The 27456-nt window shown below is 43.3% G+C and overlaps 1 protein-coding gene across 2 annotated transcripts; it reads left to right on the forward strand.

Moving 5' to 3' along the window:
* The first annotated feature begins 248 nt into the window (after window positions 1–248).
* Window positions 249–24291, forward strand: IL18RAP (interleukin 18 receptor accessory protein). 2 transcript variants are annotated; one of them, XM_081253987.1, is made up of 10 exons: window positions 249–359; window positions 826–1147; window positions 1244–1427; window positions 8686–8836; window positions 13410–13475; window positions 15072–15195; window positions 17739–17890; window positions 19149–19286; window positions 22145–22318; window positions 23542–24291. In XM_081253987.1, exons 1-10 carry the CDS (start codon window positions 290–292, stop codon window positions 23913–23915), a joined length of 1755 nt encoding a protein of 584 aa, XP_081110113.1. In that variant the 5' UTR covers window positions 249–289; the 3' UTR covers window positions 23916–24291. The 2 variants fall into 2 exon arrangements, with proteins under 2 accessions (XP_081110113.1, XP_081110114.1); XM_081253988.1 differs by lacking the exon at window positions 19149–19286.
* Window positions 24292–27456: the final 3165 nt, after the last annotated feature.

A 27456-nucleotide genomic window follows, 5' to 3' on the forward strand; every position in this document is an offset into this window, starting at 1 on the left:
AGATGTCCTTCCTCCTTTAGTTGTGTAAGAAGTGACATATGCAGTACCTGCCACACGCTGTTGAAAATACCACTCAAGTGTGGGCATGTGAAGCTTGTTGGGTAGGACCTGCCCTTTCAAAGCTTCCTGTGTGACTTGCGTTTTGATCACAGGTTCCGATTTCTTCATTTCCCATTTCTTGATTTACAGAAATGAAGATGATTCTCAGGGTGGAGCCCTGAATTACAATGTCCTCCACTCTGGCAACAGAACAAATGTCCTGAAGCAATGACAAGACCCAGAGAGAACAATGCTTTATTTGAGCTGGGTATTTCTTTGGCTTATCGCAGGAGGGAAAATTAAAGGATTTAATACTTCAGGTAGGGGTTTTTCACTTTTCATGCTAACCTTATGAGATTTATGGTCCAAGTTTAAAGTGACAGGTATTCTGGGATACATTGGCAGCATGTCATAATAATATAGAACATTTCCTTTCTACTTTTAAGATGGGGGTAGGAGGAGAAATTATTGGGGTGAACAGCTTTCAGTTGATACCAAGCATCAATATGGAACCCAGTTACTATATCTGGGTGTTCAGTGGAAGCAGCTGAAGAGGAATTAAAGGTGGGTTAGGATGTTTAACAGGAAACCTCCATTGCTACTGGTGATGCTGAAGACCAGTGGGAGGGAATTAGAACATGAACTTCTTTTCCCCACAAAATGGGAACCGTGAAGGAGAAAGACACCCAAGGGAGCTTAATCCCTTGTGAAACCAAGTACTCTTTGTAAATATGTTAGAATTCCTCTAATGTGTTTCTGTGTTCCTTTGTTTATTGTGGCTTTCAGATTGCTCCACTGGAAAGCTTCTTAGGACATACTCTGCAAGGTGTGGGGAGGAGTCTGTCTTATTTTGTGATTTTCCAGAGCCACAGAAATCCCATTTCTACCACAGAAGTCAACTCTCAGCAACCCAAAGCTCTGAACACCTGCCCTGCAGTGGTAGTAAGAACCTATCTGATGTCCAATGGTACCTACAACCTCAAAACAGAGATCCACTAGTAGAAATTACTCAAAACTATCCTCACGTCATCCAGGACAAGAGCACCCTTCATTTTTTGACCACAAAGATGAATAATGCTGGGTCATATATTTGTAGACCTAGGATTAGGTAAGTCCCAAGTACATTTCTATCGGAAAACATTACCAAATCCTTTACTATCTGGATATAACATCTGTGTTCACAGGACCTTGTTAACTTTCCTAGGAGCCCCCAGGATGAGGCCTGTTGTGTCAAGATGATCTTAGAAGTTAAACCCAAGACAAATATGTCCTGTGGGAGCTCCATATCACATGAACAACTCCTTCTTCTTGGTAGCATGGGCTCCATTTATTGCCCCGGTCTCAGCCACCAAAGTGATACACAAAGTCCAGAGGTGACCTGGTACCAGGTAAGAATGACTTCACTGAAACTGATGCCAGAGTTTAGTTTTTATGGTAGCATCTCCTTATGTAAGTTATAGAAATGTGAGTCTGAATCTGAGCTCTAGAGCTTCCCAAAGACTGGCCTCATGCCTACAGAGAATACCTGACTTTCTAAAGCAGTTTTCCCCTAGGTAGCCACAGAGTCCGACGTTCCAGTTATTAGAACCATCCTTTTGATCAGTGCCAGAAAAATTTCTAAAATTCAAGTACATTACATGTGAGGTTAAGATATAAACTTATGAACACCCACTCATTCAGAAGACCAGATTTGTTCAATTTTACTGCCTTTGGAAAGCAAAGGGCATTGCTAGGGTGAAAGGAACACCCAACAAGCATGTCTTGAAGGGTTTCTGAAAGAAGTAGGAGACTGGAATACTTTCCAAAGAGGACACCTCTGGGAAGACAGTTAAGGCAAGCACCTGGTGGCCTGGGTGACACGTGTCTTGCACAGGTGAGTCAGTGGGGAGGGAGGGCAGTGCTAAGAGAAAAAGGGAACAGGAATCAGGAAAAGACAAGTTTCAGAATGATTCTGAGTTATGAACCACATGTGAGTAAACTTCATAACAAAAATATTTCACATTTCCATTGTATTTTATAGTTTTTCTAAGTCCTAACAGATATATAAATGCCGCATAAGCATCTCTTCCAAAGTCTGGGAATGTCAGTTGACCCAGGGTGGTGGAATCTGGGAATAGAACTTAAATCACCTCCTACATTTGTAATAATTGGCTTTTTAAATATTTATTTATTTGGTAGTGTTGGGTCTTAGTTGCGGCAGGTGGGCTCCTTAGGCAGGCTCACGGGCTCCTCAGTTGTGGCTTACCCACTCCTTAGTTGTGGCATGTGAACTCTTAGTTGCGACATGCATGTGGGATCTAGTTCCTGGACCAGGGATCGAACCCAGGCCCCCTGTACTGGGAGCATGGAGTCTTAACCACTGCGCCACCAGGGAAGTCCCTATGATAATTGTTTGAAGTTCAATACTTTGCTTTAAGAAATCATGCAAAACTTTAAATTGGACTTCCAAAGGTATCTGTTTGTTAATATAAAAATATCATTTTAAATTGCCCCTGATCAAAGTCCAGAAAGTGGCCCATGTTTATTTGTCAGCTTTTTGTACCCCAAAACTTAGCAATCAGAGTCTCCTGGAGGTAAAATTACCAATGGGTGAGACAGTATTTCCTCACTTGATTCTCTTGAGATTCAGTGACAACTGGTGTTATTATAGAAATAATATTTCTATTATTGTAGAAAGAAGTGTACAGGGAGGGTGAGTGTGTGCTTAAGGTCTCAATTTTATATTTTAAAATGACACAGAAAATGTGCTGCCCTCAATAAAATCTTAATTTAAGAAGCACCTTACTAATTATTAGAGAAGTGCAATCAAAACTACAGTGAGGTACCACCTCACACTGGTCAGAATGGCCATCATCTAAACGTCTACAAATAACAAGTGCTGGAGAGGGTGTGGAGAAAAGGGAACCCTCCACCCTGTGGATGGGAATGTAAATTGGTGCCGCCACTATGGAGAACAGTATGGAGGTTCCTTAAAAAACTAAAAATAGAGTTGCCATATGATCCATCAATCCCACTCTTGGGAAAGTCGGAAAAACCTCTAATTTGAAAAGACACATGCACCCCAATGTTCACTGCAGCACTATTTACAATAGCCAAGATATGGGAGCAACCTAAACATCCATCAACAGATGAATGGATAAAGAAGGTGTGGCATATATATACACAATGGAATATTACCGAGCCATAAAAAGAATGAAATATTGCCATTTGCAGCAACATGGATGGACCTAGAGATTATCATACTAAGTGAAGTAAGTCAGACAAAGACAAATACCATATGATATCACTTATATGTGGAAGCTAAAATATGACAAAAATGAACTTATTTACAAAAAAGAAACAGACTCGCAGACATAGAAAACAAACTTATGACTACCAAAGGGGAAAAGAGGGGAGGGATAAATTAGGAGTTTGGGATTAGCAGATACAAACTACTATATATAAAATAGAAAAACGACAAGATCCTCCTGTATAGCATAGGGAACTATATTCAATATCCTGTAATAAACTATGATGGAAAAGAATATGAAAAAGAACATATATATATGTAAAGTGAATCATTGTGCTGTATAGTAGAAACCAACACAACATAGTAAGTCAACATACTTCAATTAAAAAAAAAGAAACACGTTAATTTCATAACCTCTAAAATGAGGTTGGTAAGAATAGCCGATGGTTCTGTTCATTATTTTCACTTCACTTTTAAGAACAAAACTTCCCATGGTTCAAAAGTATTTGTAATCTGAGATGACAGATGCCTTACTACGTCAAGGTAGGCTGTTCCCAAACCAGGCTTGCCCCGTTATTTAAAATGAAAATGCATTTGAATTTTCAATGATTGTATCCCTGAAATGAAAGCTATTTTCACTTTCTGGTAAGCACAAGCCACATGGTAATTGCCAGCTTTCTGCATATACTGCTCTTATGAACTAAACCCTAATGTTCTATGACATTCACAAAAGGAAGCTTTATTTCTCTTCTCTGGGGCCTTGACTGCAAATGTCAGGATGTGTTTAATGGTGACTAGGCATCTGTCTTAAAAGTAGGCAAACAATAGCTGTTGTTAAAATTGTATCTTCTGACGGAGATTTGGACAGGTCATTATTTAGGTTATGTTTCATGAACTGCACGAAATTCATGAATTGCATGTGTGTGTACATGTGCTTACACACGCACATGCACACACACACACAGTATCCTGGAAAGCCACAGACCTCATGGAAGTAGCATATCACTAAAAGTGGTGACATTAGGCAGGAAATAATACCCAATGTTCCTTTTCTTCACACTAAACCACAGGTACTCAGGTGGAGGGTGGCTCACGCTTAAAGATTATCTCAAAACCGACAACACTAACACTGGCTGAGAGGATGAAAACACGGTGGTACTGAATTCACATGAAACTGCTGACCAGGGATGAACCTGCCGGTTGTATAGAACAACCAAGTGAAATAAATCCATGTGCTGTAGCCTCTGGGGGGCTCCAAAATATTTTTAATAGACACCTCAAAAAATTTAGACTTGGAGATTCTTAACTGAAATATTGAACGATGAAGAAGTCAGAATAAAGGGAATTATCTGTTCTTCATTCTAATAATATTTTCCTAATTCCTAAAAATGTAATGGGAATTCCCTGGCGGTCCGGTGGTTAGGACTCTGCGCTTCCACTGCAGGGGGCACGGGTTCGATCCCTGGTCGGGGAACTAAGATCCCGCAGCACAGCCAAAAATAAATAAATAAATTAATTAATTAAAATTAAAATATAATGAAAAATAGCTTTGTCATAAGCAGACTTCATGTTAGATGATATTACACTAATGGGAGGGCGTTTTTGGTTCTTTAGCTAAACGAATCTTTGACACCAGACAGAATTATAACACAGGGCAGTGGGAGAGGCTCTTCTGCAAGGGTCTGGGACACCAAGACATTGGTGCCTGTGACATGGCTGTGACGTCCTGGCAGTGAGACTGTGCCTGAGTGACTTTTCCATTGGTGGTTTAAGTCAACCTCATTCACACGCCACAGTGCTGACGTGGCTGCTGGGTCATCTCTGAACCTTGAGTTCCATGGAATTTTCGCACATAGACCTTCCACTTCTTCTCATTTCCTTTGGCCTTGCTCTCCTTGTCCCTGGCACCTGGTGGCATCCTGCGAGCCCAGGGACATGGAGAGCTGATACGTATGGTGAGACTTGCCAGACCAAAGGTTGATGCAATTCCTGGTAGGGAAGAGGTAAAGGTCATTTAGATTCGATTTTTGGAAGCTGTTTCCAAGGTCCATACATTGGCCCATTCGATTGTTCTCACTGTGAAATTTCAGAATACTGGGCAACTTCCTATGGTGTGTACAATGCTACAATCCGCAGGTTGTCACATGTGTCAGTTCTCTCTGGGACTTACTGATGCTGTTTATACAGGATCACACTGATTGATGCTCCTGCTTCTGTATTTTGCTCTTGACTGTGTCACATCTGAGCAAAACAAAGAATTTCCTGTGTGGCCTCATTGGCACTTCTCTTTCCTACTAGGATCCTTTGTGATTATGTTATTAGATCAGCTTCCCATCATGCTTGACACCAATTTCTTGCCCCTTATCTCTTTGATGTTTTGTTTGAGTTCCATCCCATAAAATCTTGATGATACACACTAAGCCATACTTATCTTTTTTTAAAAAAAGTCAGGCCCACTTTGTAATGACTCATCCTCCCTATGGCCCAGCTGCAGTCTGGTTCCAACTCTGCATCCCCTCCTCTGTGTTAATTTCTCGTGTGATTTATGACACACCTCCACTCCAATTTCTGTTCTTTGTATGTTATGACCATGTTCTCTAGAAGTTTCCTCTCTGAATTTTACCCCAGGCCCTGAAGCTTCCTTTTAAAATGTTCTTGATAGATGTTTAACCTTGTCAGTCCCACCTCTTGGCCTTGTTTTACTTCCTACCTGCAGCTGCCCAGCTCTGACCAGTTCTGACCCTCTTCTCAGCTCCTTGCCAACCTACTGGAAATTCTTTCTTGGGCCACAGGAACCACACCAGAGACTTAGGGGAGGGGAATTTCTGCTTCTACGAGTCATCAGGCAAAGGGGAAGGGAAATTCCTCAATCAGAACATGAAACTCAGAATCAGAAAAACGTAGATAGATTCTCAGGCCTCTCACGAGCTATATGGTATAGAACAAAACACAAATTTCTGAACCTCGGTTTTCTCATCTATAAAATGGAAGACATAGAACCTGTGCAAACCAAGTCAGAGAATCCTTTTTTTTTTTTTAATCTGTTTTAAAGGGCAGTTATTTCCTTCTGCCTCATTTATTTATTTATTTATTTACTTTTATTTTTGCTGTGTTGGGTCTTCGTTTCTGTGCGAGGGCTTTCTCCAGTTACGGCGAGAGGGGGCCACTCTTCATCGCGGGGCGCGGGCCTCTCACTATCGCGGCCTCTCTTATTGCGGAGCACAGGCTCCAGACGCACAGGCTCAGTAGTTATGGATCACGGGCCCAGTTGCTCCGCGGCATGTGGGATCCTCCCAGACCAGGACTCGAACCCGCGTCCCCTGCATTAGCAGGCAGATTCTCAACCACTGCCACCAGGGAAGCCCCCCAGAGAATCCTTTGAATGTTCATACGAGATACACATGAGAAATAACTTTGTAGTCTACATAGGTAATGAGTTCTTACTATTGATATTTTGTTATTTTTGTTGTTTATCTTTTCTTTTGACTGCAGTGGTGAAAGATATATTGCTAGTACTCTTAGTAGGAAATTGGAAAGCCAGGTGCTATACAGAGGTTAGAGGATTAATGATTATAAGATTAATGATACACTGATACCCCATCATTCAGTAAATACTACTGTGCCCCTACCACTTCCTAGCCCCTAAAGATACAAGGGTGATTATGATAGTCTTTGCTTAAATTTACAAGAGTTTCCACAGTCAAAAAATAGCGGCCAGTCATTTTTCTAAAAATGTCTGATCATGTGACTCTTACGCTTCCAAACCTTTCTTCCAACTGACTTGCATTTATTCACCCCTTATTTACAAAGACCTTATTCTTGCTGGCCTGCTTGCTGTATCCTGGAGATACAAAGATCAAACACATCTACTTGCATCAGCCCTTTCACCTTGGCCTTGTTTCCTACATTCAGGCTTTGCTTCAAGTGTTCCTAAAATGTCAATTACTTTCTTCTTTTTTTTTTCTTTTTCAAATTCTTTTCCCATTTAGGTTGCCACATAATATTCAGCAGAGGTCCCTGTGCTATGCAGTAGGTCCTTGTTGGCATTGACTGATTCCTGCATATCCTTCAAGTCTCGGATTAGACTGGGGGAAGAGTCCCTACATTTCCTATGAGGCAGAACCACCTGAGTGTGCCATACTCTGGCTTACTGCTCAGACGTGCATCCTTAGGCTGAGAGCTCGCTCAGAGAAGGGATCTGTGTTTCTTCCTCTCAGTGTGTCCAGGACCAGCTAAATGTCTTGGCACAAAGGCTGCCCTTGACAACTCACAGGAAGAGACACCCAAATGCATCATTACTATAAAAGGGCTATCGTGGGCTTCCCTGGTGGCGCAGCGGTTGAGAGTCTGCCTGCCGATGCAGGGGACACGGGTTCATGCCCTGGTCCGGGAAGGTCCCACATGCCGCGGAGCGGCTGGGCCCGTGAGCCATGGCCACTAAGCCTGCGCGTCCGGAGCCTGTGCTCCGCAGTGGGAGAGGCCACAACAGTGAGAGGCCCGCATACTGAAAAAAAAAAAGAAGGGGCTATCGTGATGATGGAGCAGAGGTCACTGATCCTGCTCGGGGAGACTTGATGACTTCTCTCAGTGAAAGCCACCCCTTGAGTTGGATTTGAAAACTGAGCAACAGCCTTCCCAGTGGGGAAAGGTGGTGGGAGACACGTTGATAGAGAAAGAACGTGGTTATGTAGGGAATGACAGGTGGGTAGAGGGGCCGAAGCAGGAAATGAGTCGGGGAAGGCAGGGCAAGATCAGGCTGTGAAGAAGTTTAGATGTTACCCTCAAGGCAAAGGAGTGTCAATGAGAGATTCTAAGTAGGAGAGAGAAATGTTCATAATTGAATTTTAGTTCTCACTCAACTTTGAGTCCACTAGGAGTTAAATAATTGTTCCTGAATCCCAGTCCTTCTTTGTCAAATTTAGATACATCTGTTTAGTTATTTACTTAATGTTTTCAGTTTAACATTTTTTCTTTTATTCGAGTGAAATTTATTTAAAGAAGAAACTTTATGTAAGCCCAATACACAGAAAATCTATATCAATTTCCAGAAATATAAATATACGTGTTTTAAAAAAATTCATTTAGGTATCGACCACTTAGACCACTATGAGTTTTCTAGAGTCTAGGGGCCTGAATCACGCTTTGGGCTTTACCACGTTAAACAGCTCTTGCTGGGCTGTCTTGATCTCCACATGTAATTGTCTTTGAAAATGCTTCTCGTTTCAAGTAAGAATCTTACAAATATAGTTTTGAGCAGAATCTTTTATAGCTTGGGGGTATTATGTTCTGCAATGTCCTTATATCAGACTGACCTTCCCCTTCCTTGGTTCAAATTTGTGAAGTTTCGCTGTAGGTGAGCTTAATATTAATAGTAATTCTCTGGTTAAATTATTTAATTTTCTTGTCTCTTGGATTAGAATGGAAAACTACTCTCTGAAAAAAGGAGCAACCCAATTGAAGTGGATGAAGTTTATGACTATCACCAAGGCACATACGTGTGTGATTACACTCAGTCAGATAATTCAAGTTTATGGACAGTCAGAGCTGTTGTTCAAGTGAAAACCATTGGTAAGTGAGGTTTTGGTTTCAGTATTTGAGATTTCAACCCCAATTACCCAGTTAAAGTTATCTTATTTGGCTTAGTGATATTTTTCCTTTTTTTGTGGTGAGGAAGGAGACAGTCATAGCCTACAGTCATGTAAAGCCTGGAATGTTGGTGAACATCAATTTTCCATTAACTTAGATTCCATCCTCCAAGGAAGGCCTAGTTCTGGGTCATAGTCAAGTTGTCACAAGTTGGGTTTTCTACACATTGATTCTGGTTTCTTTTGTGATAAATTAAAAAAACAAAATTAAAGGTTCATGTAAAGAAATAAACAAGATTAAAGGTTTCACACATAAGAGATAATAAATTAAAAAACAATGTTAAATATTTCACACCCAGAAATAAGTGACACTCGTGTACCTATCACAAGCTTTAATAATGGTTTTTCCATCTCACGGTTTCTTTGTCGAAACAAAATAATACAGATAAAACTTGAGGCCTTCCCACTTCCTCTCTTTGCAGATGTAGCCCACTCTTAGCTTATAATCCTTTCCATTTATGTTTTATGCTTTTTCTACATATGTATGTATCCACTAATAAAACAGAATATTTTTTTATGTTATAAAATGTGTTTTGTGTTATAAACACACGGTATTGTTCGTAGACATTGTTTGGCTAATTTATACCCGCATCAGCAATGAACAGATTCCCATTATTCCCAAGTAATATTTGGTGGTTTCAGACTTTGGTGTCAAGTGGACTCTCTTTTTTTCATACCAATTTATGTTTCCCTGAACTACTAATGAAGTTGAATATCTTGCCGTTTGTTTATTGGCCCATTGAGCTTAGTCTTCTGTGACTTGTCTGTTTTTGGCCCAGGTTTTCCCTGGGGTCATTCTTATTAGATTTACAGGTGTAAACCATGGGTAAACTGTACGATGTAATCAATTTAAGCATGGCCTATATCAAAACATAAGCGTACAGAATGGTTGACTTTGCTCTTAGTAAATATAGTAATCAATTTTACTTCCTCTTCTTTCATTGCAAGATACAAACCACATGGAGTATCCTGAGACCAAGTCAAACTCCCCTGCTTTCTTCCTGGCCCTTGCACTCTGCAATACTTTAGACCTCATCGACTTAAGTTTATGTGAGATTGTTGCTTGGATGAGGGGTTAGAAGGCAAATACCCAACTTGGACCACTTGCCCCTCCAAGCGTGGTTGCTCTTTCCCTCGGGCATGATAACTCGCCCATCAAATTTTCAGTGGCAGAATCTGCTTCTCTCTCTCCCAGAGGATGCTTTGCAACCTTTGTCACATCTTTTTAAGTCTTCTCTGTCATCATTCCTGTCTTCCTCATCTACTCATTCATTCTTTCATTTATTCATTCTTACACCAGTATTTGTGGAACATAGGATATGTGTCAGGCACTGGGCTTGGTGCTAAGGTTGTAAGAATGAGCGCCTAGACACTTTCTCTGGCCTCCCAGAACTTACCATCTCGTGGGGCAGACGGAGAGGAAACAGGCTACTACAGTTCGGTGTGATGAGTGGAGAGAAAGGGAAGCAGCGGGGCATGTGGGGGACACACAGACCCAGACCTGGGTACCCCAAGGCTGGGTGAGAACTGAGGGGTGAGGACAAACTAGCCCAGTGAAGGTGGCAAAGATGCCGTCCCAGGCAGAGGGAGCAGCATAGTTAACGTCCAGGAGATGAGAGACAGCATGGTGCTTTCAGGGAGAAAGAGAAGGTCAGTTGAGGGTATCTGGAAGCAGAAGAGACATCACACTGTTCTAGTAAGTTTGGACTTTATCCAAGGAAAAATGGGGAGCCTCTGAGGGTTCTATGTGGGAGAGTGTCATGAATAGATCTGGATTTGAGATAGATCACTCTGCTTATTATATAGAGCATGGGTTTGGTGGGGGGGGCAACAAGGGAGACAGAGAGAAGAATTAGGAGGCTGCTGTGAGTCAAGCAGGCAACTGCTGATGGTGGCCTGAACTAGGAGGGGCAGTAGGGATGGAGAGAAGAGAGCAAACTCCAGAAATACTTAGGAAGTTACACATGACAGGCTTTGGGAATTGGGAGTGAAAAGAGGGAAAAGGAAGGGTCCAGTATGAGAGCCAGGTTTTATGCTGGGCAACGAGGTGGACTTTCTATAACATATTGAGAGAAGATGGGATGGGATGGGATGGGATGGGGTTGGATGGAGTTGGATGGGATGGGATGGGATGGAGTTGGATGGGATGGGAAGGGATGGGATGGAGTTGGATGGGATGGGATGGGAAGGGGTGGGATTGGGATGGGATGGGATGGGATGGAGTTGGATGGGATGGGATGGGATGGGATGGGATGGGATGGAGTTGGATGGGATGGGATGGGATGTGATGGGATGGGGTTGGATGGGATGGGATGGAGTTGGATTGGATGTGATGGGATGGGAAGGGGTGGAATAGGATGGTATGGGATGGAAGTGGAAGGGGTAGGATGGGATACATAAGGGCTGGTGTGAGGCACAGGTTGGGGAACAGCAGGTTTGAATCATGTTCTAAAAAGATGTCTCTGGTCACTCTTCGAGTAGACTTAGCAGAGGAGATTAGAAATGGCTTTATGTGTGTGTCAGCAGAACATGTTGATGGAGTTTATGTGCAAGATGAAAGAGGGAAATCAATGACGGATTACTTTTCTGGCATGATGAGTTGGTAAACAGTGGCACTATGTAATGAGACAGAAAAAATACTGAAAGAGAAGCAGGTCTGAGGAAGAAATTCAGGGTTAAGCTTGAAAGGACTTTGATTCATCAAGTCACCAAGACAAGTGGGTATTTGGATAAACCAGTCTGGGATACAGGCTACTACCTCGGGAGATGTGAATGTGAGGGTGGCCGCCGGCGCGATATCTAAAGCCGAGGGAGAATGGGGTCACGTGGGGGTGGAGTATAGAGAGGAGAGAGCCTAGAACATCCAGCAGTGGGAGGCACGGGGGCGGAGAAGCATCCCCACAGGAGATGGAGAAGCGGTGTGAGAACAGAGAGTAACTATCCCACGGCTCGGCGATAAAGTGTCCCAAGAAAGAGGGAGTGATGCACGGCCTCATATGGGGAAGCCTGGAAACCGATCCTTGGATTTGGGAAGAGGGAGGTCATTATTTACATCAGCAAGTGAGCATCAGTGCAAGGGTGGGGAGGGAGCAGTAAAGGAAGTGAAATTGATGACGTAGGTGAGAGAGCATTTTGAGGGTAAAGAACTTTCATAGGGAAGAGGCCTGGAGCGTGAGCTGCCCCACAAGGAGAGACCGGGGAGGAGTGATACTCACAAGAGGCGAAGAGGAGGAGAAGCCCATAACGCTCAGGGGAGCGAGCAGAGAGCGGGGAGGCGAGCCTCAGAGCACAGAAACGTGCACCCGGAAGAGGAGGGGAGAGCATGCCCAGCAGCATCCAATGCTACTGAGAGGGAAAGCAGATTAAAAACTCAGCCGGGGGCTTCCCTGGTGGCACAGTGGTTGAGAGTCCGCCTGCCGATGCAGGGGACACGGGTTCGTGCCCCGGTCCGGGAAGATTCCCACATGCCGTGGAGTGGCTGGGCCCGTGAGCCATGGCCGCTGAGCCTGCGCGTCCGGAGCCTGTGCTCCTCAACGGGAGAGGCCACAACAGTGAGAGGCCCACGTACCGCAAAAAAAAAACTCAGTCGTGCCCAGTGGATTTAGGTGCAAGGAGGTCACTGGTGACTTTGGCCAAAGCGGTGTCGGTGGAGTGATGGGGGCAGAAATCAGACTTCATGGGAGGGGCAGGGAGGGAGGAAACGAGCACACAGTGCTCTTTCAACAACTTGGCTGGGAACGAAGGAGCATGAGGCGGGGGTATAAGGTGAAGGGTTTTTCCCTTTTTTTTAAGATGGAGAGACTGAGAGTGGATAAATGCTGATGGGAAGGAGAGAGAGAGAGAGAGTCCAAGATACAGGAGGAAGATAATGTAATTGAGGGAAGGAGGTCCCTGAGAATTAAGAGAGGACCATTCCAGAAGAGAGGGGATGAAGTTTCCTTTCTTAGGAGATGGGACCTCTTCAGGAGGGAGTTTGACAGTGGAGGCATATGTGAAAGTCTGTGGCAGGAAGTTGAGGGATAAAATGATTCATGAAGCGCTGAGCTCACCTTTATTTTGAAACAAACCATGAATTTGAGGATGGAGGGGGGGTGGGCTCCAATCTGGCGAACCTGGGCATTCTCTCAGGTGCGTCCTCCTTCCTGTTGGATTACTCAGCCGGATGCACCAGAAAACAATCTTGGAGGAGAAGATGGGGTGGGGTTTCACGTGTGCAATGGGCCCGCGGGGCTGGCCTGGAAGAAGGTTCCCCCGGGCGGGTACGGATTTATCAAGGACTCACGTTTCGCTAGCAACTGCAACTTGATGTCACAGTCATTTCTGGAGGCGTGATTTTCACATGGAAACTTGAGTCTCTAGCTTTGTACATTATGGATGAAATTTGAAAAGGAAGTTCCAAAACATTTAGATCAAAGTGTGACCATGTGTTCAAATCTTCAGGAAGCAGGCCTTCAGATTTCCCAGTGCAAATAATAATTTTTATTTTCATCTTTTAGTGAAAAACACTAATCTCAAGCCAGATATTCTGGATCCCATCAAGGACACCCTGGAAGTAGAACTTGGTAAGGTGGGTGGTGTCATCACCCTTGAATATTTTGCTTCTGGGAGCAGGTCTAAGTGTGTTACAAGGAAGAGCATTGGGATTTCAAATTAAACAGAACTGGGGGTGAATCTAGGCTCGGCCACTGACTAGGTGTGTGATCTTATAGAGCTATTTAATCTTTTGAAGCCTTAGGTTATAAATCTGTAACTAGACAAAATAAAACTGACCTCACAAGGTTGCATTGAGAAATATGGGATGATGTATTGATATATTAGGTGACTTGTATGTTAGGCATGATCCATAGATTTTTTTTTTTTTAAGATTCTTCCTTACTCTACCCAGGAACAGCGGGTTACACAGATTGGTTAGGTTCATTGATTAAATCTATAAATTTAATCAGTTAACCAACTTAGGTAGCATTAACCTTTACGAATACAGTGTTTGGTCTAGCCTTTAAGATAAATTGTAGGAGAATACTACAACCCTTGCTCAAATAAGTTGTATTCCAAATTAGTGTCTTCTTTGGGGTAGAGGGGCAAAGTGACTTCCTGTGGTCCCCTTTGATTTTGTCAGCTTCAATAACATCTACATCGTCCCACATAGCCAAATAAGAACTCGTCTCTTCAAAACCAAGTGCTGGTTGTTTCAATAAAATAAGTGTTCTTTTAGTTGCTAATAAGATATTTATCGTTGTGGAAAGAAAGGTAAAAGTAGATATTATGGTAAAAGACCACTGGGTGGCGGTTTCTTTTAAATGCTAATAAGATGTTTATCATTATAGAAAGAAATGTAAAAATAGATATTATGGTAAATCACCACTAGGTGGCGGTAGCGGTGTATCCTGATTATGAAATAGAAATAACAGTACGGGCAAAATCACAAGAATGAAAGGAAGGAGGAAAGAAGCAGGGAAAACATTAATTAATCCAAAAATAGCCAAGTTACACAAGGTACCAGTGAATTTTAAAGTATTACTGTGGGGAAAGCATTATTAAGGTGCAAAGGTGAGTTTTCAAATGGAGTCCCAAAACATTTCATAGTTAAAATAATGAGTTTGAGGCGGAGCATATCTGGATACCCCTTACAGAGGAAATGGGCAGGAAGAGGGTAGCGTAGTAACATGCACGTCCGTCCACACTGTATCGTTCAAAATATTCAGCTGAATGTCTAAATACTTTCTTCTTTAAACTGCATGCCGCCAAAACCTCAGGATTTTCATTTAATATGCAAATACTAGTTAGTATTTCTTTACTGGCACCCTTGTACTGCTTCAACAGCAGCGTCGGAAGACAGAGCTGGTCCCTGAAACTGCTCATTTTCCTGGTGTTTATCCTTAAACCACATCAGAACCCGTAGTGCTGTGACCATGCCAATCTTCATCTGCAGAATGTAGTCACAGGTTTGAGATCTAAGATTTGCCCAGTAGAGACAAACATCCCTGGTTTTACCTATCTCCGAATGAGAGACAGGTAGACATTTGGCTTTGTCTGGCACACCTGTTTTACCTGCAAACCTGACTGCCTCAGGGAACAGTTTCCAGATGGTGTCTTCCTCCTGCACAGGACCAAGTGTTCTCACGGGCTTCCTTCCTGTGTTCTGTGGCCCCTTTTTTCAGGAAAGCCTTTAACTCTTAACTGCACGGCCCGATTTGGCTTCGAAATAAACTTTAAGCCTGTGATAAGATGGTACGTCAAAGATTCTGACCAGGAGTGGGAAGTCCCAACACCTGAGGGGAGAAGGTAAGAAGGAAATTAGCGAACTTATTCTCTGCAACTCACACTAAAAGCTTTCATCTTTAGAACCCCCTGAAATGTACACACAGAGCTGAACAAATAGATGGAGTTGGTGTGGCCACTAGCGCCAACTAGTGGTGCAAATAAAAGTATAGAAATGCAAAGTATGAGTTAATTTTAAACTTGGGGGCCAAATGCAGTTTCAGAGAGGGCCATAGAATGAAGTATTTCCGTTGTGGGTTTTTTATTGTTATTTTTTATTGTTATTTTTTTATTTTATTTTTTATTTTTGGCCACACAGCTTATGGGATCGTACTTCCCCGAACAGGGATTGAACCCAGGTCCTAGGTAGTGAAAGTGCCGAGTCTTAACCACTGGACCACCGGGAAATTCCCCCCACCTTTTTCTAAAATAATCTTTTTATTTTATTTTTTACTTTTTTATCAGTTGTTTTAAAGTTCAATTTGTAGTAACAATTTGATGTGGCTGCTTTGCCCACCAAACTAACAAGCAGGCATAACAACCCATGCTGCTTGACTAGACTTGGCACATGGAACAAACGGGAAAGGATTCTGCACCCTAGTCAGCCATTCTCCATTCCCCCCTGTGCCGTCCATCCAGAGTGGGCCGAGTCAGGGCCCCAGTGTTGGGGTCCTTAACAGCCCGGAGCGTATGCAGAGAAAATGGCACAATAATAAGTGATCTGACCGAAAATATGAGAAATGAGGAACAGTTGATGCAATCCAACCTGGGAAAGGAGACCCAGAGGTGAGATAGCTGTCCTTTTTTTTCTTTCTTTTTTCTTTTTTTTAGGCATACCTACAGCAGCTTTATTTACAATAGTCAGAAATTAAAACACGGTTACATTCATTCATACAATGGATTATTATTCAGCAATAAAAAGAACAAACTAACTAGAGAAGGAAAAACGAATCTAAGGTGAAAAAAATCTGAACTGTTATTCCTTCTGGTAGACTAGGCATTGGCTGGAAAGGGATACAAGAGAACTTTCTGGGAAGTTGGAAATGTTCTATACCCTAATAACCATTTGTCAAAAGTATACAGCTAGGGACTTCCCTGGTTTCCCAGTGGTTAAGACTCCGCCTTCCACTGCAGGGGCACAGGTTCTATCCCTGGTCGGGGAACTAAGATCCCTCATGCCATGCATGAGGGAAAAAGAAAAGTATACACCTAGACATTGTGCACTTCAAGGTAGGTAAATATTGCCAAAAAGAACCATATAATGACAATGGAGTAAATGTAGGGAATTAATGAAGGCTTACATGATACAAAATTGGCAGGATATCGATAACTGAGGTATCATTTTATTGTTGTCTGCATATGTTAAACTATAACTTTTAAAGAAATTAAAGAAAGAAAAAATAGTCTTATATTTACCCAGACATTTGCCAATTACAATCACCCTCCTTCTCTCCTGTAGAACCGATTACTGTTGTAATGTGGAATCTCTGTCTTGAAGTTCTTGGAAGCTGTTAAGTTTTATGAGAAACTAGACTTAGTTTGCAACCCAGATTAGTGGGAAGAATTTACTGGGAAGACAGTTTGGCTCAGTGGAAAGTAAAACTCTAGACATTTGGAACTAGAGTCCCTCATTTTTCCAACATCTGTTCCAAAGTCATAGCCTCTGTATTAAGCACTTCCTCCTGGTTTTTAAAACATTTCAACAGACTAATGTAATATCACTTTGAAGAGTATACATCATTTAAAAAGTAAAGGATGGGTTTTGGTAACAGTAATCAAATTTAGAAAGAACTTCTAAGACAAGGGAACTCATTGGGTCCCATATTGAGCTGATCCTGCATCAAACTTGAAGGTAGTCAAGCATGGTAAAGGGAGTATGCACGGACTTTATACGCTCTTTATACCCTCTGCGAGCCTCCACCATTCCATCTATCATCTATGGATACCAAACTTCACTTTGCAAGGTCCCTGTAAGGAGCAAATATGGTAGAGGTGATATGCTTATCACAGTTTCTGGCAGGCAGGAAGCATCCGGTGAATAAGAGTGGGTATTGTAGGCTCCAAACAAAACAGCCTAAAACCTCATCCACAGAGACAATATTCTTTAACGTGAAGACAGATTGCAGACGGGCAACTTTAGAGAATCCAAACTGTGAACCAGTGCCGAGATGCACACTTCCTGGACAGGGCGGAATGACACAGGCCCAGGAATCACGCTGCCACTTCCCAGCGGTGTGACCTTGGATTGTCAGCCACCTTCTTGCCTGTTCTGAGCTGCTCAGGTCAGGATGACCACACCATTACCTGGTGGGGCTCCTGTCAGATGAGCCTCGCAAGTAATTATAGCCTAGTGTAAATGCTTAGAATGATGCTTAGCTGATTCAATCATTTAATAAAAAACGAGCCACCTCTGAGCATCCTCTGTCCTTCCGGCATCTCCTTGTACTATCTGATCCCACAGCTCTTCTGAAAGCCAAACGGTTATCTACTTACACGTGTTCCAAAAACTTCAAATGGGTGTCAATCTGTGTTACTAAAGGGGTGTGGTGTTTTCCCTCCTTTCCTAGTGTTAAATCCACCTTAAAGGATGAAGTCATCGAGCGCGTTGTCTTCCTGAAAGAAGTTACTCAGAGTGATCTTCACAGGAAGTTCATTTGCTTTGCCCAGAACTCCATTGGGAACAGTACCCAGTCCATCCAACTGAAAGAAAAGAAAGGAGGTGAGCCTGAAGGTGGCTGCAGAATGCATGCACTTGCTTTCACCTGGGAGGAGAGGAACTTTCCTAAGGAAATAGCCACAGTGATGATAGCCACCAACATGCTCTAGATGCCAGACAACATTCTTTTTTTTTTTGCGGTACGCGGGCCTCTCACTGTTGTGGCCTCTCCCGTTGCGGAGCACAGGCTCTGGACGCGCAGGCTCAGTGGCCATGGCTCACGGGCCCAGCTGCTCCGCGGCATGTGGGATCCTCCCGGACCGGGGCACGAACCCGTGTCCCCTGCATTGGCAGGCGGACTCTCAACCACTGCGCCACTAGGGAAGCCTCCAGAGCTGGTCCTCTTACTAAAATTCTGCATACGGGAGCTGTGTTGGAAAAGCCTATCATTCATTCATTCACTCCTTAGTTCATTCACTTACTCATTCATTCATTTTACAAAGACCTACAGAGCATGCCCTATGTGGCAGGTATCGTACTAGGACCTAGCTCCCTTTACCTATTTTCCTCCCCTGGCTTCCAAATCCAGAGAATGTGATGGTCTGCTGTCGGAGGGTAAAGGAGAAAAAGAGGGGAGAAAGAGTGTTCTTGTCCAGTTTAGGAGTGATATGTATATATCACACATCATAGCCTTTTAAAGCTAGAGAGGAAATTCCTGGTAAGGAATAGCTTTAAAATTTCTTTAAGAAGATGCTCAGAGATGGAGGTGATATCATTCATTCATTCAATTAATAGAGATGAGAGAACAAGCAGGTTTTGAATGCTTATGAGGCTTAAATAAGACACATTTGGTGCTCCTGGTGGATGCTCCATAGAGGTGGGTCAAAGGTGCCACGTGTTAGGTACAGTGGAGGTGAGAAAGTCAGTCAGATGTGGCTCTGGGCTTCAGGGAGTTTAGACTTTAGTAGGGTCGATAACACGTGAAAATAATTTACAGTATGCAATAAGAGGGACACAAATGGGTTGTGTGGAAGCTTATAGGAGAAAAAAAATTTTTTAAGTAGCTTTTGTCAGTTTCCCGGCAACCCCAATCAGAAACGACCCATTACCCTGGGTTTTCTTGAGTTCATTTTATGGTAATTCCCTCAAGATGTGAGTTAAGATGTGTCCAGATTCAAGAGAAATGTTTCCAATAGATTTTGATAAGAAATAATAGGGCTGGAAAAGGTGCTGGGCTGGCCTGAATGTGGCCTTACAGGGGAGGCGGGTGCTGGAGGGGACGCAGCCCCTGTACCTGCTCACGGCCGCCGCGTCTCCGCAGTGATGTTTCTCTACATCCTCCTCGGCACCGTCATGGCCCTGGCAGGTGTGCTGACCGCAGGTGCGCTCTTCTACACGTACTGGATTGAAATAGTGCTGCTGTACCGAACCTACCAAAACAAGGATGAGACCCTCGGGGGTAAGATGACCCAACTCGCCTCAGAACGGACTTAGAGGGAGGGGCTTGAGAAATGGATGTCCCACGATGGAGGAAGTCATGAACCTCAGGCTCTGAGACCCTCCTGCAGGTCTGGTGGCTTCACACCTGGGAAGGGCTGGGAGCCCAGGGGAGAAACAGGTTCTCTTCATCCCAGTTACTAGGAATCTTTCCAACGATGTTATTGTAGGGCACGTTGGACTTGAAAATCACTCTCCACTCACCAACCTGAAGCAAGATGGCGGATGACTTACCATCTCCATGCCTTAGTTTTCTCTTCTGTAAAGTAGGGTTGTAATCACAATCACAGTGAATGCAATGTGGACTCTTTGAGTTAAGACATATTGAGCGTTTAGAACAGCATGTAGCACATAGTAAGCACTCAGTGATGCCAGCTCCAGCTTTCATTACCTCTTGAGGACTGAGTGCACGCCAGGCTTATGTATCAGCTTCTGTGATCGTCACTGAAATCCTACAAGCCAGGCAGAGGCGTGAAGTCTGTGCCCCCAGTGGAACTGCTAGGGAATGTTAGAGGTTGGGATGGAATCCAGGCATTTTGGTTTAGAGCCCCCATTAGCTATTGCCTCAGTTAACTTCTTCTGTAAAGTGAGGGGTTTGGAGATGTGGAAATGTCCCTAAAAGAGTGACGTTCTGTAAAATACTAGCACTAGCACTATCCATGAAGTATCTGTCAGTTTTCCCAGGAGACAGGTTAATAGTGTTTATTAACATTTGCTTCTTTAGACTAGAAGAGCTGCTGGTGTGTTTTTCTAGTCCCGGAAGGCTCAAAGGTTAGAACGTTGGCAGTTTTAGTGAATGATTCTATTGCTTGGAAAGAGCAGAATCCCTTCTGCTGGATTCCAGGGACGATTAAATACTTACCTGATGGGGATGCCCCTTTACACGCACACCAGTGGTTTCCCCACACTAGGAACTCAGTGAAGAGCTGTGAGATCACTGGGAAAAGGGGCAGCAAAGAAATGCATCAGTCACACTTTTCTTTAGACCAATGATTGAGAATACACACTAGAAGTCCTTACGCCAAGAGTATTTTGCGGTTATTTTTTAAATAGCTTTTTAGAATTGAACAAATTATCTAATCACTGTCTTAATTGTTCTCCTAGACAACTTCATACTTCTTTTACTAAAATGCTATTTTTCTTAAGATTCTAGAGCTTGTACAGAAGACTCAATCTACTGTGAAACATCTTACTTTGGAGGGATGCTTTTTACCTTAATTTATTTTTTAATTGAAGTATAGTTGATTTACAATGTTGTGTTAGTTTCAGGTGCACAGCAAAGTGATTCAGTTATATATATATATATATATATATATATATATATATATATATATATATATATGGATTCTTTTCCATTATAAGTTATTACAGACTATTGAGTAGAGGTCCCTGTGCTATACAGTAGGCCCTTGTTGGTTGTCTGTTTTATATATAGCGGTGTGTATATGTTAATCCCAAACTGTGAAGTACTTTAAATGTGTCCTCTCTTGTTTGCACAGGCAACGTTTTAGTAATCTGACAGGGAGACAGAACCCTGTTTTCAAGCACAGTGATTCATTACACTCTGTGGCCAATCTAATGTTTTTCAGCAAAAAGACTGTTTCCTGTGACTATCCCAAAATTTAGAGAGACATAGGATGTCAGAATTGTGGGGATCGTCTAATTCCCCCACTCCTTAATATTATTACAGAAGAAATTTAATGTTTTCAGGTTATAGAAAAATCCTAGTTTGCTGGAGTGTCACAGGGATGTGGAAAAAATCAGGCTGACTACGGTGTGTCACACAGGAACTGCACAACATGTACCTGCTGGCCACGCCCCCTGAGCCGCCGCCTCCCCACCTGGGCAATGAGAAGCATCTTAGATGCACATCCAGGACCTCGCTCTTTGGCACCCTCCTCTCTTGACGCCAGACCACCTCTGTTCCCCTCTTCCTTTTCTGTTGCTGACACTTCTGTCAGCCAAAGCCTCTTAGGTCCACGCTGAACAAACTGCCAAACTGCATCAGTAACAGCACTGCTGTTTACTACTCGGTAACAATACTATTTGTCAGGCATTGTGCAAAGTGCTGGAAGATGAGCCAGCTGTGTCCACCTCCAGAGCCCGTGGGTTAACGTTTGAGCTTTTCTATGGCTTCCAGTTGGTTCTTTAGCACATCCCAGAGTCTATGTGCATTTATAATAGTTGAGTCAACAGAGGCATATGAGACCTTAAAAATACCCTAAAACAAGTTCCAAAATATAGTTTTCCATCTAAAAGGGAAAGGAATGAATATTATCTTGTGCCTGCTATAAGTCAGTCACCAAATCCTTCCTATACATTATCCCAGGCAACCCTGACAGAAGCAAGACGGGGAATTATCATGATCTCATTTTACGTATGGTATGGGGACTCAAACACAGGTACATGCGCTGTCCGCTTGCTAATGCACTGGGTCTCTGCAGTGCTTTGCTCACTGGGCATTATCATGCTTTGATGGAGCAGACTCCACTTTGATGTGTGACTCATGAGTCAGCAACCCTGCAGACGCACAAAAAGCTCAGAGGAACTCCTGAGAACACGTGATTTAATCAGACGTCAGTGAAGGTGCAGGAGTGCCTCATCGATTAGAATCTGATTCTGGGTGGATAATCAATAGCCCTCAGCAGTGTGATTCTGAAGTGAACACAGGTGCTGCTTTTCATTTAATAAATCAGTGCAGTAAGGATCCCAAATCTTAATTCTTATCCATTTACCATATGGTTCGAGTGTGTGTAGGCAGGCCACGAGAGTAAAAACTATGTCGATGGCTTTGCATTCTTCATTGTGCTTCTTCCTCAGATAAAAAGGAGTTCGATGCTTTCATATCCTATGGGGAACGGAGCTCTCTTGAGAGTGAGGCCACTTCACCTCTGAGTGAGGAAAACTTGGCTCTGAGTCTATTCCCTGAAGTTTTGGAAAACAAATATGGATACACCTTGTGTTTGCTTGAAAGAGACGTTGCCCCAGGAGGAGGTAAGTCCTGCACGCCAACAGAAAACGTAGCACAAGATGGAGAGTTACATGCAAGCACTCTCTACGTGGTCTTGTCATTCTTTCTGTTGGGCTGTTTATCTTCCGGAAGGTTTCATGAGCTTAGAACTGCTGGGGCAACAACACAGAAAGATGTGTGTTGCAGAGACATGCTCCATCATCAAAAAAATCCATCTTCAATGGATATACGTATATGTCTAACTGAACCACTTTGCTATACACCTGAAACTAACACAACACTGTAAATCAACTATACCCCAATATAAAATTCAAATGTAAAATTTAAAAATTAAAAAAAAAATTGCCACAGGGGGAAAATAATCCATCTTCAGGAAAAAAAATGATTGGAGCGCAGGGAGCCTTCCAGAATGAAGATCTCTCTTCTGGCTCCTCAGCAGGAAGTTATCACTTGTCCTCCCAAACGGGTGGTCCCCCTACTTTCTGGCACTGTGCCTGCCACAAACTCAGGACTGGGTCCAGCAGACTCCCCAGGCCCAGGCCCAGTCCTGGGCACGATCAGATGTGCAGACCTCATCCTGTCCCGCTGACCTCCTCTGCCTGAGATGCCCCACCCAGGAGCCTGGGACATTCCATGCCCCTCTCTTATCCCAGCCAACCTCGTTCCAAGGAGCTTTGCTCCTAGAGGAATTGGCGATTTCAGGAGACAGAACACAGGGAGGAATGTGAAACTGACAGTCACTAGACACTGGAGCATATCTTCAACTGTCCACAGAGTTGATTTTGTAGAAGTCATAAAGAAAACCAGGCTTCCTTTCCTCTGCCTCAGAATGCCCATTGCAAGGAACCCGCTGGGTGGATCTGGGAGATTCAGGGTTATTGTGACCCAAGGTTTAACAATAACAATGTCATGTATACACTGATGTGTATAAAATTGATGACTAATAAGAACCTGCTGTATAAAACAAACAAACAAACAAGCTAAAACAACTAATACTAAACTTTCTTTGGGCTATTTGTATGGAAATATGCTAATATAAATGTTTCAGACATTACATGAAATTTCTAAAAATCTTATATGTTCTGGTATAATGTAATAATTCTAGTTATTACTTTAAGATGTATATCTCAGAAATAACTAAATTTCCTTGTCAATTGCATTATTATGAACTTTTATCAAATCTTTAACAGTGGTCATTAAAAAAAACCCAATAACAACGTCGAATAATTAAATCTTTTATTTCCAGTGTATGTGGAAGACATTGTGAGCATTATTAAGAAAAGTAGAAGAGGAATATTTATCTTGAGCCCCAGCTACGTCAACGGACCCAGTGTCTTTGAACTACAAGCAGCGGTGAACATTGCCTTGGAGGATCAAACACTGAAATTGATTTTAATTAAGTTCTCTTCCTTCCAAGAGCCGGAGTCTCTACCTCATCTAGTGAAAAAAGCTCTCAGGGTTTTGCCCACTGTCACTTGGAGAGGCTTCAAATCAGTTCCTCCTAATTCCAGATTCTGGACCCAAATACGCTACCACATGCCTGTGAAAAGCTCTAAAGGATTCACGTGGAATCGTCTCAGAATTATCCCAAGGATTTTTTCTCTAGAAAAGACTCAGTAAAACAGAAACCGCTGGGAGGCGCTCCCAGCCTAAAGGACAGTGAAATGGGCCCTGAGCTGCCTCCTCCTACACCCCTCCCGTCCTGTCCCTGGTGAGAGAGAGACCCTGATGGACAGAACACACAGCGTGGATCAGGCTGATACAAAATGGGAAGCGTTCTGCCAGCCCTGAGCAAGCGTGGCAGGCACTGGAATGACACGAAAACTATGGTGGGAGCCTCTGATTTCCTGGGCTGGACAGAGGGAGAGTGAATTCAGCCCACACGGCCCCTAAGATTTTCCTAGTGGTCTCAGTGGAATCAGCAGATACAGCCACTTGGCTTTGTGGCTATGGACTCTCATGTCTTCTATGTATTGTTCACATCACTTTATATATCTTTGCAGTCAAATAAATATTATTTTATTAGAAACAAGTGATTTAAACTTTGCCTAAACCATCTCTGTGAAAAAGACAATTCTTTTTCCGTGTCCAACCATTCACTGGAGCACAGAAAGCAAGTAGGAAAGGCAGAGACCAGGGGCCAAGGAGCAGACAGGGCCACGGTTCCTCTCTACTGTGTCCTTGTGAGAACTAGAAGGAAGAGCCCCTTCCTCAGGACCCGTGTAGCCCTGAGCCGGGACACAGGGCTTGGGGAGAAGAATGGGGCTAACTTAAGCTCATCCATGTTGCCTTGGACTTTGCGCAGGGCATGAAGTATACAACCTTACTCTGGGCCATAGGAAGTAGGAACCATTTAGGCCAAAATGATTTGGAGGAGACAAGGAACAGACCAGCAGTTATGTGCAAAGTAGAAAGGCAGTGACAGGAGTCAGAAGCCAGGGCAAGAGTCTGGGAAATAAATGTCTACACTGGTTAAAAGACAGCAAGACTGGGGCTTGAACAGCACTTAAGTCTGAGCCTTTGTCTCTCGAGGCTGGTGGTCCCCATGTGCTTCCTGACTCTCTGGTCTCGTTGAGTTCCTCCTAAGTGATGGGCCCTAGGCTAGGGGACCAAGTAGCTGTTCCACGTAGACAAGGCTCCTTTCATTCTTACCAGTGTGTTTTCCTGATGAGAGTTCAATGTGCAGTTAAAATGGTGTTCTAGTCTCACATGAAGGTACAACACTCATGCTTCATCTTCCCGATAGAAGGGCTCGATTTATTTGAGCAATAAAGAAAAGCAATTTCTGGACTCATTCACTTTTTTTTTTTTTTTTTTGCGGTAGGCGGGCCTCTCACTGTTGTGGCCTCTCCCCTTGCAGAGCACAGGCTCCGGATGCGCAGGCTCAGCAGCCATGGCTCATGGGCCTAGCCGCTCTGCGGCATGTGGGATCTTCCCAGACCGGGGCACGAACCCGTGTCCCCTGCATCGGCAGGCGGACTCTCAACCACTGCGCCACCAGGGAAGCCCCACTTTTTTTTTTTTTTCTGACATTTTTTTTTTTAATCTTTATTGGAGTATAATTGCTTTACAATGGTGTGTTAGTTTCTGCTTTATAACAAAGTGAATCAGTTATACATATACATATATCCCCATATCTCCTCCCTCTTGCGTCTCCCTCCCACCCTCCCTATCCCACCCCTCTAGGTGGTCACAAAGCACCGAGCTGATCTCCCTGTGCTCTGCGGCTGCTTCCCACTAGTTATCTATTTTACATTTGGTAGTGTATATATGTCAATGCCACTCTCTCGCTTTGTCACAGCTTACCCTTCCCCCTCCCCATATCCTCAAGTCCATTCTCTAGTAGGTCTGTGTCTTTATTCCCGTCTTACCCCTATGTTCTTCATGACATTTTTTTTCTTAGATTCCATATATATGTGTTAGCAGACGGTATTTGTCTTTCTCTTTCTGACTTACTTCACTCTGTATGACAGACTCTAGGTCCATCCACCTCATTACAAATAGCTCAATTTCGTTTCTTTTTATGGCTGAATAATATTCCATTGTATATATGTGCCACATCTTTATCCATTCATCCGATGATGGACACTTAGGTTGCTTCCATGTCCTGGCTATTGTAAATAGAGCTGCAATGAACATTTTGGTACATGACTCTTTCTGAATTATGGTTTGCTCAGGGTATATGCCCAGTAGTGGAATGGCTGGGTCATATGGTAGCTCTATTTTTAGTTTTTTAAGGAACCTCCATACTCTTCTCCATAGTGGCTGTAACAATTCACATTCCCACCAGCAGTGTAAGAGGGCTCCCTTTTCTCCACACCCTCTCCAGCATTTATTGTTTCTAGATTTTTTGATGATGGACTCATTCACATTTAATGTGTCCCATCTGCTTGTATGAAAGTGATCCAGGTTTGGAGGGGCTCAGAGTCATTGCCATCTGGCCACTGCTGGCTGCCTATGTGAAAGGCTTTTGAGGTCTTTTTGCACAGAGACACCCACATCACAAAAACCACTGTGGTTTTGGCACCAAGCAACATCCTTGTTGGGAATTTCAGTGATAAAGTTAAGATGAGTTAAAGGGTATAAATTATTCCTGGAGGAATTTTCTTGTGGGAAAGCTCATTGTAGGGTCTCAGAAGGGAAGGACCCACACTGTCATTGTGCCATTGTGCTCTGGTGATGACTAGAATCCCTGGTTTTCCTGCCAGTCACTCTCAGAGATCTAAGACTCAGAAACCCCTTTTGGCCAGTTTGTCCAGATTTATTTTATTCTAAAATAAGGATGGCTGTAACTGATATATCCAGAGGTCCAGAGTGTTGTTCTTAGCTTAACCAAAACTCAAAATGATCCCCAGATTTATGCATACACACAAAAAAGAAACCATCTGGGTCTATCATTTACAGAATATACTCTTCCAGGTGAGTGGGTATGCTAAGGATGACAAATAAACATTTAGGATAAGGGTTTATTTACATTTCTTACATGTAAATCAGTCAAAACAAAGTGGACAGGCCTTCCCTGGTGGCACAGGGGTTGAGAGTCCGCCTGCCGATGCAGGGGACACGGGTTCGTGCCCCGGTCCGGGAAGATCCCACTTGCCATGGAGCGGCTGGGCCCGTGAGCCATGGCCGCTGAGCCTGCGCGTCTGGAGCCTGTGGTCCACAACGGGAGAGGCCACAACAGTGAGAGGCCCGCGTACCTCAAAAAAAAAAAAAAAAAAGTGGACAACCAGAGCAAGTTTTCTATATACAGAAGACTGATGGTAATTAAACAATTGATCTCAGTAGAATACAATGAGAAGGAATAATGGATTCCCACCACACCTTCTAAATAAGGTGTCCACATATTCTGGTTCCGGTTTTACACTTGTTGTCCAGGTATAATTTTCATAGACCACGTATAATTTCTTACTCTGAAAATGTATCCTACTTTGGAGGGTGGTCATCTTACCTCTAGTGCACATTGTAGAATAGTCCTTACTGACCCTGGATGATGTCTCAGGTGATCTCACAGCTTTGCTGGTCTCTTTTGGGTTTTAGTACCCACATTTACTATCTATATCATTTCCAGATTGAAGCTGCAGGTAAGATGGAGTAAGCACACAGCCCCCTACCTTTCCCACTCATTGTAGCTATGAAACCTGAATAAAGTGCATATAAA

The sequence above is a fragment of the Mesoplodon bidens genome, assembly GCF_964165515.1.
Source record: "Mesoplodon bidens genome assembly, chromosome: 14".
Taxonomy (NCBI): Eukaryota; Metazoa; Chordata; class Mammalia; order Artiodactyla; family Ziphiidae; genus Mesoplodon; species Mesoplodon bidens.

Coding starts and splice junctions, on each gene's coding strand:
- IL18RAP (XM_081253987.1), top strand. CDS start 290: ATGCTTTATTTGAGCTGGGTATTTCTTTGGCTTATCGCAGGAGGGAAA. Junction 13,476..15,071: donor CACCCTGGAAGTAGAACTTG/GTAAGGTGGGTG, acceptor CCCTTTTTTCAG/GAAAGCCTTTAACTCTTAAC. Junction 19,287..22,144: donor CAAGGATGAGACCCTCGGGG/GTAAGATGACCC, acceptor CTTCTTCCTCAG/ATAAAAAGGAGTTCGATGCT.